Genomic DNA, 14,384 nt, shown 5'->3' with positions numbered 1-14,384 from the left:
CCTGGCAGGCAGTACCATGGTTGGGATTTAAAACGGCAGCCCTAGTGCTGCTAGGCAAACGTGCTAACTACTTAGCCACAGTGCTTCCCACTTTAAGGGCTTGTTTACACTTGTGGTTGGGGGGCCATAAAACCTCCACGGTTGGGACCCATTTTTATTGCCCTTCAGCCACTCCCCCAGTTGCCACTTAAGCTGCGACTGGGGGGGGGGGGTTGTACATGTCGCATAGAGACGCAGGAATTAGACCCTCATCAACCTGGCAGACGGTATCATCGTCTGAGTGCAGCCGATTCAGGTGAATGGACCCCATCCTGCATCCGTGCAGAAAGCAGCGACCTTTCGAGGCCATGAGGGGCCTTCTCCTCAGGCAGCAGTGATCTTCCCAGGTACAGCAGGGATATCTCTAAATTGGAAATAAAAGCTGCTGGTTTTGTTGTTTTTATTATCTTGTATTGGGCTATTCATTGTTGTTCTATTTTTGGTTGCAATTCTTTTTTAATGAATGTTGTGATGGGGTGTGTTCAACTTTCACAACACAAAAAGCGGTTATTTGTTACTGAGTGTTCATGTAGTCCAGTGGTAGTCAGCTCACGTGATATAGGGGGCCTCAAGCGCAGGGCTGTACAGACTATTCAGTAGATGTAATACTACAAAAAGCTGGCGGATTGAAGACCTAAGATGGTTAGAGACTGCCGACGTGCTGGAGGAGGAGGCGGGAGACTGCCGCCGTGCTGGAGGAGGACGTGCTAGGGGAGAAGGTGAGCAGCTGCGGACATGCTAGGGAGGATGTGTGCGATCAGTGATTTTAAAACCAGCTTTACAAATTGATGCCTTCACATTTGTGCTCCCTACAACCCCTGTACAAATGACTTGTTCCACATTAGAATTTTATGTATATATTTTTAATATTGATCTGTGTGCTCTTTGTTTTTTAGAATCTCATGAAAATCGCAGCTCTGAATCTGGCCCAGAACACAAATATTGATAATGGGCAGTAAGTATTTGTGCTGTATGTATTCATAGTTATCAGGATCTTATTGACCTGACCATAATCTGATGCTTCAGTGAGCTCATTTTTTGATACTGCTGAATGAGTATTTTACAGGGATTGTATACAATAATAAATCCCAGGTATGGCAATTTTTACATAGTTACATTGTCTTAGCTGGGCCCAGTGTGCCATACCTGCTATCCCCCTATGGAAGGTGTAAATTACTGTAGTAGACATTACTACTACGGTGATTGCCACTAGCATCCGGGTCCTGTGCTGAGTGGCTGCTCCGCTGCTTATTGTTGCACTTCTGCAGTGGTTTCCGTAGGGAATCCTACAGGTATGACACATATTTACTTTGCTCCAAGCTCAGCCAATTAAACTACTGAAGTGCCATACTTGAACCTTAGCTTTAACTTATACATGAATTTAGCGGAATACTGTCACAAGTATATGTTAACACTATGGATTCCTTTTAACTGGATCATAGAAAGGTATACAACCAAGTCTGATTCCAGGTTTCATTTTTTTTCCTGGTAATTTAAAGGATAAGTCCAGCAGAACACTAAAATCTCTACATCTTCAGGCATCCACGATCTAACACTAACTTATCTAGCCTCACAAAGAAGAAATTGCTATACATGCCTTTTTTTTTTTTTTTAAGCCGATCCGGTCCAGGTCTCCAGCCGCGGAAGCTCTGCAGAGGACACAGCCAACAACAGAAAATAAACAGGGAGTGACGTCACCCATAGGCTTACTATGGGGCTTCAGTTGTCTGCTGTGTCCTCTGCACCCTCCTCCACAGCGAATCCGCGGATGACAGCTCAGCGTGGAATCGGGTTGGTTCAGCTTCAAAAAAGGTATGTACACTGATTGCTTCTTTACAGGGCTACATAGGTTAGTGTTAAATCGTGGATGTCTGTAGATGCAGGGATTTTAGTGTTAGGGAGGACTTCTACTTTAAAAAAAACACAGCAGAAATCTGAGGGAAATGTACAGTATTAAACTGTCACAGAAAGTGAATGACCAAGATAAATTCACTCGTTCCTGTTTTTTTTTTTTTTTGTCATGAAATGTCAGAACTCATAAGCTCATACTGCATATGGCATGACTTTTTTGTCCTAAAATAAAATTAAAATGTCAATTTATTTGGCTAAATACATTCATAATACATCAAAACAAAATGTGTGCAAAGTCTTGTGGTTTTTCTTCATAAAAACAGCCACAGCCTGAGTAGAAAAGTCTGCCAGCATGCAGAGAAGGGCCTTGGCTCTTTGTGGAAGAAATGGTCTTTTCTGCAGAGACCTAACATGTCCTTGCTGAGTCTGACCTATAGTTGTGCAATCAGCAAAGCTTTTGCTGCCTTTTGATTAGAAAGTTCTAGCTCTGATTTTAGCAGGGTGCATTTTGGATCGCAGTAGAGACCGCTGCTTCCACATAAATGAAGAAACTTTTTTTGGCAGTGGAGGGGTTTTTCTACTCGGGCTGTGGCTGCTTTCTAAAAACAAAAATATAAATAAATAAAAATTAGCTATAGGGCTTTGCATGCAATTTGTTCGATGCGTCAGAAATGTGATTTAAATTAAAAGTCCAGTTGGGCTTTGAAGGGAAGCGCCAGCCAAAACATTTTGGTTATAGATGGTAAGGGTTACGAGTGCTATTGCTGTTCATGCCACAATTGGAGATTCCCCATCTCTTCCTGTCCTGGTGAGAGCTAGGGCATTGGTGTAAATTAGTTGTTTTGGTTCACTTCTCTGGAGTACATTCTCCATTTGTTCCTCTAGATCAGGGGTCTCCAAACTTTTCCTAAACAAAAGGCCGGTTTACAGTGCTTCAGGCTTTAGGACGGCTGGACTGTAGCCAGTGGGAGTAGAAAATGTCTTGGTGTTAGTGGGAGTGAGGAATAGCGCCCCATCCTTGGTGTCAGTGGGAGGAATAGCGCCCCATCAATGGTGTCAGTGGGAGGAATTATGCCCCACTGTTGGTGTCAGTGGAGACCATAGTGCCTTTTATTAATGGGAAGAATAGTGCCCCAAGGGCTAGATAGATAAGCAAAGGGCCACATCCGGTCCGCAGGCCCCAGTTAGAAGACCAGTGCGTTAAGACAATTCACTGGAAATTGTGTCCTCTGCTCCCCAGAATTATTCTTTGTATGACTATAAATATATCCCCTATATATATTGGAGATGTAGTCAATTAGCTGGCTATCACCAAAAAGCCTTACCTGGATCGATTAAGTTAGAACCTCCATCAGGCTTTCATTTCTGTGTGTTTTCCTGCAGGAAAACAGCCACTTGCATGACTTTGTATAATCCTGTTTTTTTCCTAAGCCTGTGTGCCTCTGTCTCTGTGTTTTTTTTATAAAAAAAAAAAAAAAAATGCTGTATATACCTGATTTTAGTGTGCTGCTCGGCAATAGCGTAACCTACCACCTCTTCCCTCTCCTGATCTGACAGCTAGAGCGGGAGGGGCCCGAAAATCCCCCACTGGCCTCACTCTGGAGGGGAGAGAGAGCGCCGGCTGATCACGTGATTGCGGATTAGCACACTGTAATCGGGTATATACAGCATTTGAAAAAAAAAAACAAAATGGCACACGGGCTTAGGAAACAAAGAGCGTTCTATAACACATTAACAGTTATTTCTGCAGCAGGAAGGGTTGGCGGGCCGTGACACAGAGCGGACAGGCAGGGAGGGGGGAGGACTCAGGAGAGCAGGGCTGTGGATGATTGAGGCACGTAGACTGACCATGGTGTCAGGGCTCAGCAGCCATGATAAACTGTGTCAGTTTTTGGAAGGGAGGGTATAGCCAGGCAGGATCAGCCAAGAAATGCGATACAGGGGGCCTAATTACACAGCACAAACACTGTGCTGTAAAACATGCTTTTAGGGAACAGGATACTTTAACCAAAAAAAAAACACTTTAAGAGAAGTTTTTCTGTACTCTGTACTCTTAAAGATCTCCTGTCACTTCCCACACAGTGGGACCACAAAACAAAAAAACTAATTTTAACCAATGCACGAGCAATCCATGTGAAAACTCCACTACACTACTGCTGTGTGTTTATAAACAGCGGAGTATGGTTATTTCCCACCACCATTTAGAAGGCCTTTGGCTTGCGGTTGTGGGGAGGTCTCATTGCGTGAGTTTGAAACTGGGCAAGCCAAGTCAAATGTCCTGCGGCAGCAAAGCATTGGGCAGTGGCATGCATATGAACCTCTCTGGCTGCACTGTTAGGATTTTGGTGGGCAGTTGGGAGGCAGTAAAGACACAACCATACTGCCCATTTTTACTGCCTTTGTGATCATCTGTCAAAAATAGAAAAAATTCCTTTTGGCTGCAGTGTTACATAATCGAGTAATTGTTAGTCAACCTGTCACAACACTGAACTAAAAAATTACCTGGTAATGAAGGAGTTACAAGCTGGTACTAGAGTAAAAAAAGCACGTGGCCACTCACTGAAATTGGAGGAGATGCAGTTTAACCTTAAGCTGAGTTGGGGGATTTTCACTGTCAGGGTGGCAAGTATTCCTTCCACAATCAGTGGTCACAGCGGGAAGTATTGATAGTTTAAAGACTCTTGGGCGTGCATCTTAGTGAACACAACAAACAGAGATATGGGAAATGATTGACATGAACACACATATATACAGGTTAAACTGGATGGACTGGTGTCTTTATTCAACCTTACCAACTATGTAACTATGGTTAAAAAAAAGAGGCTTAGGAATTGGAAAGAAAAAAAAAAAACATTCTACTAACCTAGGTGAATGCAGCATTGGTTTGATGCTGCATCTGTCCCCCGCCACCTCTAAGACCGAAAATTGAGTGTTCACATAATCACTCAGAGAGCAGTGACTGTCTGTCTCTGTCTGCTTTGCCCCTCCAGTGCTCACTGGCATGCGGGGCTGGGGAGGGGGGCGGGAGTGTCTGATTCAGTCCCCTAGTGGCTCGCTGAGAGACTGAGCCAGACCCTGGACTGGATGAGTGATGTCCAGGGTCAAAGGAGTGTAGAACGAAGTTTCGCACTCTTGTGACCTACAGCAGAAATGGGGCCAAAAGAGCTTTGGCCCTACTTCTCCTTTAAGTAGTGAAGCTGTGAGTAAAGTATGGTTCCCCCCCCCCCCCCCTATAGAGTTCAAATTTAAACTAGAACACAGTTCACATACCTGTAGATTGGCACCAAAGTTATATTTACTTTTTGTTTCACTGTATTTCATCAGATTTCTTGTGCATTATTTTGAAGGTACCACAAGGTGGCGCTGTAACCTTAAGAAAGTCCCTGAAACGGATGTGGAAGTTTTTTAGAATTTGGCCTTGTTTTGCAAAGTTTTTCATTCACATTTGGCTTCAGGTTTTCTATTTCTGTTTTACTGCTTTACTTTAGACAGGAAAGTACTGGATACATGAGGTTACTGGGTTTTTGGTTCTGTGGTCCCTATAGACATGCTGTATTGATCACTCAATATTGTACCCCTAATATCTCTATAGCTGATTAGCAACTTGCTGTCATCAAACCTGTGAGGTGAGGAGTGCGGAAGCAGACATTGCTGACTTGATTTTTTTTTTTTAAAGGTGTAGATTCCAGGGCTGTGATTCCCAGTCATGGCGTCTGTACTCGTCACAGACCTGTCACATACATGAAGATAGTGAACTCTGAGAAGTGTTCGCATTTTCCTATGTGCTTGTTTCAGATCAGGAACTCAATCTGATCCCCTGCAATTTATATCACTTCATTCACACATGTAGAGCTTTCTCTTGGTGGTATTTCATCACCACTGGGGTTTTTTTTTTGCTATATAAATGAAAAAAGACAGCTATATATATATATATATATATATATATATATATATATATATATATATATATATATATATATATATATATAGTGTGTGTGTGTGTATATAATTTTTTTTTTTTTTTTTTTTCTACCATCTGGTTTTTAAACATATCCAATAAATTAAGGCCAAAATGTACACTGCCCACAAACTTAAAAAAACAAACACTTTTCATGCCCTATTTATGTTTTGAAATCCTGTCGCCCCCTGCGGCACCTCTTGTAGGCGCTAAGCCTGGTAAACCGTTGCTGCAGTCCAGACCCACTGTCTGATCTGTTTGCTGGCCATTGTTGGGACATTAGGATTCATTCACACGGCCGTAAAAGGGGCTGGGGGAAGCATACAAGTGTTGTGTTTTTTTTTTTTTTTTTTTTTAATTTACGGTTCTGAATGCAGCTGCATTATTTTCAATGAAGCCACCCACACAGGTGCGTAAACTGCATTCAGATCCATAACACAGAATCTAAAAATCTGTGTCTAAGAACATGCACTTTACGTGCTTGTGCATATAAATGCATGTATACGAGTTTAAGTCTAAACAAAGTGGGAAAAACCTTTTTTAAAAACCAGCTATGTATGCGTATACGTCTTTAGGCATTAAATGCAAGTATCTTACTGATCATTATGCAGGAACTTTTCTCCTAGAAAAAAACCTCGGTAAAGTTTTTACGGCCATGTGAAATGAGGCCTTAAGCTGCTAATGGAGCAGCCTGCACAGCCAGTGGAAGTGCAGAACTGTGTGTCTCTGGACCGCAACATGGAACCCCGAAGAAGAGCCCTCCTTATTTACAGCTCAGAAGAAAGTATAATGGGGACTAGGAACATCATCTAACCAAAAATTCTGGGAAGTTTTTGGGCCGCAATAGATTTTCTTTTTTAATCTGCTGGGTAATAATCCAAAGGGGATGGCAAAGTTAAATGGGGTTGGGTCCCTGTCTGGAGATCTGCTTTAACAATCAAGCCAGTTGTGCATTGCATGCATGTTGGGTTCTTCATGCGTTTTAGGCTCGTTTTACACCAGTGAACTGATTCAGGTTCTGAAAGTAGGATTTTGTTAAAACGGATTGGTGTGATTGGGCCATTAGTCTTCATGTCAATCCTTGTGGATCTCAGGTCAATGTAGAACAAAGGGTCTGAGCTTCTATCCCAGTTGAGATTAGTCTCCTCTCTGACCCTTAGCAAATCTCTCTGGCATTTAAAAAATGTATGACGGGGAGTGAGGCTTAAACCGGAACTCTGTTTACTTTCTCATTATATAGTTTGTTTAGGGTAGCTTAGCGCAAACAAATTATGTGGCAGAACCGTATGGCTGCTGAGGATGCTGTAATGGACTGCAGTAGTTTTGCCACACATAGTAAGCTGCGTTCGATTCCTGTATAGGTGGCTTCCCTTCTGCTGCCAGAAAGAGAGAGCAAGATGTCTATATGGCACCTCTGTCATTCAGAAACACTTTGTATTTTTATCCTTCTCTGGTTGGCTGAGGTGGAGATCGTGACCTCATGCACCTACCTCTCCACCTTAACCAATCGCCTTGTATTCATGGACTAATACGTTGTTCCTATATGGCAGATTAAGTAAGACCCCAAAAGATTTGCAGCCAACTATAGCGCTTGCTTGGAATAAAACAGGACTGGATAATGACTAGTCAATACCCAGGGTTGGAATATTGGTGGGCTTCAAATACAGTGCTGGGTGCTATCAAATAATCCAATAACGATAAACCATTAATTTCTAAAATTTAAGGTAAATATCACAAATAAAATTGGCGACGGATTTGCAGTAATAATAGTGAGGAAGGTGCTAAAAGTGAGTGCAAAAACAATCAAATATGTCAAATAAAATCACAGTACATAATATATTCAATAAATTACATCAATAGGTGCCTCAAGTGCAAATGTGCAGGTAAAAAAAGTCCATATATAAGTTCATAAGTGACTCGGGTGAGAATGCAGGTATATCTTGAGTGCCAATAAAGGAAAAGTGCAGGTGCTCTGTTGAATCCTCCAATGATCCAAATGCTGGTACTTGTGGTGTCACCGTGGGGGTTAATAGGAGAATACACTCACCAGATGCTGTGGGTCCTATATACCATACGGTATTAAGACCTATAATCAGTTTATGGCCACCAGGGCCAGAGAGGACACTGCTGGGCTTTGTAGTACCGCGATGATCCGGAATCCCCCTTCTCGATAGCCTTGATCCAGTCAGGGTATGCAGGGTAAAAAAGCTCGGAAGACGTCATACGCACTGATGAAATGCGCGTAAGGTGGAACGCACGCTGCTTACATCACAGGTGCCTGAGTGGAACGCAAGCCGGTATTCACCGCTCTCCACTCACGGCACCATTTTGGCTGGCGAAATTTCGTTTTTTTATGTACTGTATACCTCCTTACCCTATTAAAGACTATTTTTAATGGTATTACACTATCTGGAGCTTTTTTTACCCTGACCGGATCCTGCGGATCAAGGCTATCCAGGAAGGGGATTACGGATCATCGCGGTACTACAAAGCCCAGCAGTGTCCTCTCTGGCCCTGGTGGCCATAAAGTGATTATAGGCCTTAATACCGTATGGTATATAGCAGTGTTAATTTTGGCAGCAAATTTCAATTTAGTTTTAGTCTTAGGACTAAAATGGCGTTTTAGTCTTCTGCAAGTGTTTTAGTTTTAGTCGTATTTAGTCGACTAAAACTCCAGTATATTTTAGTCGACTAAAACGCCCTACATTTTAGTCGACTAAAACTAATTTTAGTCATCTATAATCAAATGGGTGTAGTTCAATTGTGATTTGTAATGCATTATTTAAGCATTTCTCTACAATTTCCAAACTCATTATATACTACTGCTGGTCCTGGAGTGAAAAATCGAATATGTTATTATTTATGCTTTGAGCATGCACCAGTGTTAATTTTTGGCAGCAAATTTCGATTTAGTTTTAGTTAGTCTTTATGCCATTTTAGTTTTAGTCGTATTTTAGTCTTAAGACTAAAATGCCATTTTAGTTTTCGTCATCTGAATTGTGTTAGTCGACGAAAATGTTTTAGTCGGTTTTAGTTGACGAAATTAACACTGGTATATAGGACCCACAGCATCTGGTGAGTGTATTCTCCTATCACTGTGACACCACAAGTACCAGCATTTGGATCATTGGAGGATTCAACACAGAGCACCTGCACTTTTCCTTTATTGGCACTCAAGATATACTTGCATTCTCACCTGAGTCACTTATGAACTTGTATATGGACTTTTTTTACCTGCACATTTTTATTTTTGTGATCTTTACCTTAAATTTTAGAAATTAATGGTTTATCGTTATTGGATTATTTGATAGCACCCAGCACTGTATTTGAAGCCCACCAATCTTCAAACCCTGGGTATCGACTAGTCATTATCCAGTCCTGTTTTATTCCAAGCAAGCGCTATAGTTGGCTGCAAATCTTTTGGGGTCTTATACTACAATCCATTCCCTGTAGCAGCTGCACTTTACGTATATTGATTTAATTTCATTTAAAACCCACTTGTTGGGACACCCATAGGCGCGAGGAGTATACACGCAATTTTTTGTAGTATATAATCTTCCTCATATATGGCAGATTGCATACAGGTGCAGTCTCTTTCCTGCTGCAGAAGTGAAGTTTCTTATATCAGCGCAGGAAAACAACGCAGCTTACTGTAGGCAGCAAAGCTACTACAGTCTACTACAGCATCCTTAGCAGCCGTAATGTTCTTCCATGAAAAAAAAAATGTTGGTCCAAGCTTTTCTTTAAATACAGGCCTTTTTATACTGAAGGAACTCATTTTAAAAGGTTCACCAGGCATCACATGCCTGAACACTCAGACATTGCGTAGCAGCACTGCAGGTCATTGAGTTGAGACTGATCGAGAGGTTTACTCACCCATGAGTTAACAAAGACCCGTCACTGCTTGACCCAAATGTTGTGGTCATGTGTACCTTTTGCTTTTAATAATTCACAGGTTTTGGTCTTTCAGTTCATCTGTTAAATTGTAGCTAAAATCAAAACATTTTCTGTAGCTTTTTGGATAGAGTAGGGTGAAGGGGTTTTATTTCTGTCTGTCTCCCAGCGGGTTGAATAAAAAAAATAAATTGACCCCCCCCCCCCCATCTGCAAATTCAAAATGTGTATGAGGGAATCCCTTCTGCCAAGCTATTATATTTTGACAGCGGGGAGAGTTCCCTGCTGTCTGAATATACTAATCAGTGTTGCAGGCTATAACCGGCAACACTAATGGTTCGAAAATTATCCAACAGGCTGGTTGTCCAGAAGGCAATCAAATTATGGACAACCAGCCTTCCCATACATGGATCGAAATTATTCAAGTCCCTTCTGAACCAGCCAAATATGGAACCATGTATCGTTGCCTTAAATCTTGGTGATTAAACTGTTTGTAGTCCTAATGGTGCAATTGATGATCGGCGCAAATTTTTAGAAAAAAAGCCAACCGCGCAAAATGATCCCTCTCTGGCCGGTCCCTACTCTGCTCTTCAAAATTCCAAATGTTTGCTTATTTTATATTTCAGTGAACATATAGTGCCAATATGGGGCAGACGGTCACAGTTGGGGTTGCTGACTCGCATGTAGTCACTGACCTGTGCAAAAGAAATGCAGAGATGTCTTCACTCAAATTCAAAAAGGTTCAGAGAGATGCATAGAGAGGAGATGGGAGGGAGAGAGAGAGATGCATATACAGTATCTCACAAAAATGAGTACACCCCTCAAATTTTTGTTAATATTTTATTATCTTTTCATGTGACAACACTGAAGAAATTACACTTTGCTACAATGTAAAGTAGTGAGTGTACAGCTTGTATAACAGTTTAAATTTGCTGTCCCCTCAAAACAACTCAACACACAGCCATTAATGTCTAAACTGCTGGCAACAAAAGTGAGTACACCCCTAAGTTAAAATGTCCAAATTTCGCCCTAAGTGTCAATATTTTGTGTGGCCACCATTATTTTCCAGCACTGCCTTAACCCTTTTGGGCATGGAGTTCACCAGAGCTTCACAGGTTGCCATTGGGAGTCCTCTTCCACTCCTCCATAATGACATCACGGAGCTGGTGGATGTTAAAGACCTTGCATTCCGCCACCTTCCGTTTGAGAATGTCCCACAGATGCTCAATAGGGTTTAGGTCTGGAGACATGCTTGGCCAGTCCATCACCTTTACCCTCAGCTTCTTTAGCAAGGCAGTGGTTGTCTCAGAGGTGTGTATGGGGTCGTTATCATGTTGGAATACTGCTCTGCGGCCCAGTCTCCAAACTCAGGGGATCATGCTCTGCTTCAGTATGTCACAGTACATGTTGGCATTCATGGTTCCATCAATGAACTGTAGCTCCTCAGTGCCGGCAGCACTTATGCAGCCGCAGACCATGACACTCCCACCACCATGCTTAACTGTAGGCAACACACACTTGTCTTTGTACTCCTCACCTAGTTGTCGCAACACACGCTTGACACCATCTGAACCAAATACGTTTATCTTGGTCTCATCAGACCACAGAACATTGTTCCAGTAATCAATGTCTTTAGTCTGCTTGTCTTCAGCAAACGGTTTGTGGGCTTTCTTGTGCATCATCTTTTATTATTATTATTATTATTATTATTATTATTATTATTATACAGGATTTATATAGCGCCAACAGTTTGTGCAGCGCTTTACAATGTGAAGGAAGACAATAGTTACAATACAGTTCAAAACAGGAGGAACTAGAGGGCCCTGCTCGTTAGAGCTTACAATCTAGAAGGGAGAGCTTGCAATCTAGAAGGGAGGGTCAAGTGAAACAAAAGGCAATAACCGTGGGGGATGGGTTGATGGAGGTAAATTTGTTAGGAGTTGGTAGGATAGGCTTCTCTGAAAAGGAGGGTTTTCAGAGATCGCCTAAAAGCTAATGGAGTGGGAGATAATCGGACAGATAAGGGTAAGGAGTTCCATAGGATTGGAGAGGCTCTGGAAAAGTCCTGGAGGCGAGCATGGGAGGAGGTGATGAGTGAGCTAGAGAGCAGGATGTTTTGAGAGGAACGAAGAGAGCGATTAGGTTGGTATTTTGAGATGAGGCTGGTGATGTAGCTGGGGGCTAGGCTGTGGATGGCTTTGTAAGATGTAAGTATTTTGAATTTAATTCGTTGGGTGAGCGGAAGCCAGTGGAGGGCTTGACAGAGAGGAGCAGCAGACACTGAGCGATTGGTGAGGTGGATGAGTCTGGCGGCAGCATTCATGATGGATTGAAGGGGGGATAGCCTATGTAGAGGTAAGCCAATGAGAAGGGAATTGCAGTAGTCGAGGTGCGAGATTACCAGGGAGTGAACTAGGAGTTTTGTTGTGTCTTTGGTTAGAAAGGGGCGTATTTTGGAGATGTTGCAGAGGCTGAGGCGGCAAGATTTGGACAGTGATTGGATGTGGGGTTTGAAGGAGAGTTCAGAGTCCAGGACAACACCTAAGACCTTGGCATGTGGGGATGGGCTGATGGTAATGCCATTGATATTGATGGAGAAATCGGGGGAAGGGGCACGCGGTGGAGGAAAAATTATAAGCTCGGTTTTGGATGGATTGAGTTTGAGGAAGTGGTGTGACATCCAGACCGATATATCTGATAGTAAATTAGTGATACGTGAGGAGACTGAGGGAGAGAGGCTTCCTTCTGGGAGGACAGCCGTGCATACCAATTTCATGCAGTGTGCAGCGTATGGTCTGAGCACTGACAGGCTGCCCCCCCACACTCCTTCAACCTCTGCAGCAATGCTGGCAGCACTCCTACATCCATTTCCCAAAGACAACCTCTGGATATGACGCTGAGCATGTGCACTCAACTTTTGGTCGAGCATGGCGAGGCCTGTTCTGGGTGGAACCTGGCCTGTTAAATCGCTGTATGGTTTTGGCCACTGTGCTTTAGTTCAGTTTCTCGGCAATCTTCTTATAGCCTAGGCCGTCTTTATGTAGAGCAACAATTCTTTTTTCTTTTTTTTTTAGATCGTCCGTGTTCTTTGCTATGAGGTGCCATGTTGAACTTCCAGTGACCAGTATGAGAGAGTGAGAGGGATAACACCAAATTTAACACACCTGTTCCCCATTCACACCTGAGACGCCTTGTAACACTGAGTCACATGACACCGGGGAGGGAAAATGCCTAATTGGGCCCGAATTGGACATTTTCACTTAGAGATGTACTCACTTTTGTTGCCAGCGGTTTAGACATTAGTGGCTGTGTGTTGATTTATTTTGAGGGGACAGCAAATTCACACTATGACTGCCGGTTCACACTGATCCGACTTGTTTCGCCTGACAAGTAGCTTCCAATGCTGTGCAATGGAACCGTTCTAATCAGAGTGACTCAAGTCGCTCTGACTTAGAAAAAGGTTCCTGCACTATTTTTTTGCGAAGTCGGAGTGACTTGCATTGACTTCTGTTATGAGAAGTCGTTGCAAGCCGCGCTGCATGGGCGACTTCATTAGTCGCCCGAAGTCGGGGCGACTTCTAGTCGGATTAGTGTGAACCGACTCTTATACAAGCTGTACACTCACTACTTTACATTGTAGCAAAGTATAATTTCTTCAGTTTTGTTACATGACAAGATATAATATATTTAGAAAAATGTGAGGGGTGTACTCACTTTTGTGAGATACTGTATAGTATTAACAACGGTGTTAAAGGATGTTGACTTGACACTGAAAATCCTGAATTACCACCTCTGCACACTGCTATACATCTAAATATTGTTAGCAAACTTTTACATAAAAACCGTATATGCAATATAGCATCAAGCTGTCCAACTGCATTAAAGTGATCCCTCTACTGGCCAAAAAATGCTTTGACCCAATTGACTAGCTTGAGCATGTATTGCAATCTATGCAAACCAAGAATTCATATTTCTCTTACGTCCTCCGACAGTCGCCGCCCACTTCATATTCATCACCAATGGGGTTATGTCCTTTATTCCGTAGGAGTAGCTAGGCAATAGAATATGTTAGTACAAAGACTTTTAACATATCCCACCCCCAGGGGGTGGTCCCCTCAGTACATAACCCTCCACTTCCTGTATCCAACTCAGTTTCATTTGTCTAGCTGTCAGGAGTAGCTGGAAGTTTCTGTGCTGGGGCACCTTGTCTCAGCTCTCTTTCCTTTCTTTGGATTTTATTTGAGTTTTTTTCTCTTTCTTGTTAGCTGTTATTTTACCAGCGTTAGTTAGTTCTTCTGATGAAGAGGATCATGCGGGCTGCGTCTCGGGCTGACCCCCCTGGTAGCAGGCTGTGGGTCAGTGGCTTCTCAGCCCGCCATCGAGCGTTCAGTCAGGTATCGCTCCTGAGTTATCTGAACGACCCATCCCTGTTCCGTGCAGGGATGCTAGGTGAGGTGGCTACCTCACTGGACGCTGTGCGGTTTCTCAACCCACCTTCTGATGCGTCCTGGATGCGACTCTCCCTGCCTCATGTGCAGCGGTTTGTTCGCCTGTGCGGGTCCCCCACGCCATGTAAGAGGTAAGTGCATTTATGTGGGGACCTGTCTGTCTGGGGGGTGTCAGTCTGGGACTGTGTACCTTG

General features: G+C 42.9%; 1 protein-coding gene across 1 annotated transcript in view; it reads left to right on the top strand.

Moving 5' to 3' along the window:
• MED29 (mediator complex subunit 29) overlaps positions 1–14,384 on the top strand; it is a 73,371-nt gene that overhangs the window by 8,292 nt on the left and 50,695 nt on the right. Inside the window, exon 2 of the mRNA XM_082262803.1 lies at positions 936–994. Within this exon, the coding sequence (XP_082118929.1) occupies positions 936–994 (59 nt within the window). The remainder of the gene's footprint in view (positions 1–935; positions 995–14,384) is intronic.

This window comes from Pelophylax lessonae (genome assembly GCF_965119305.1).
Source record: "Pelophylax lessonae genome assembly, chromosome: 7".
In the NCBI taxonomy this organism is placed as follows: Eukaryota; Metazoa; Chordata; class Amphibia; order Anura; family Ranidae; genus Pelophylax; species Pelophylax lessonae.
Note: the sequence above shows the minus strand (reverse complement) of the source record. Positions and strands in the feature narration are given on the sequence as shown.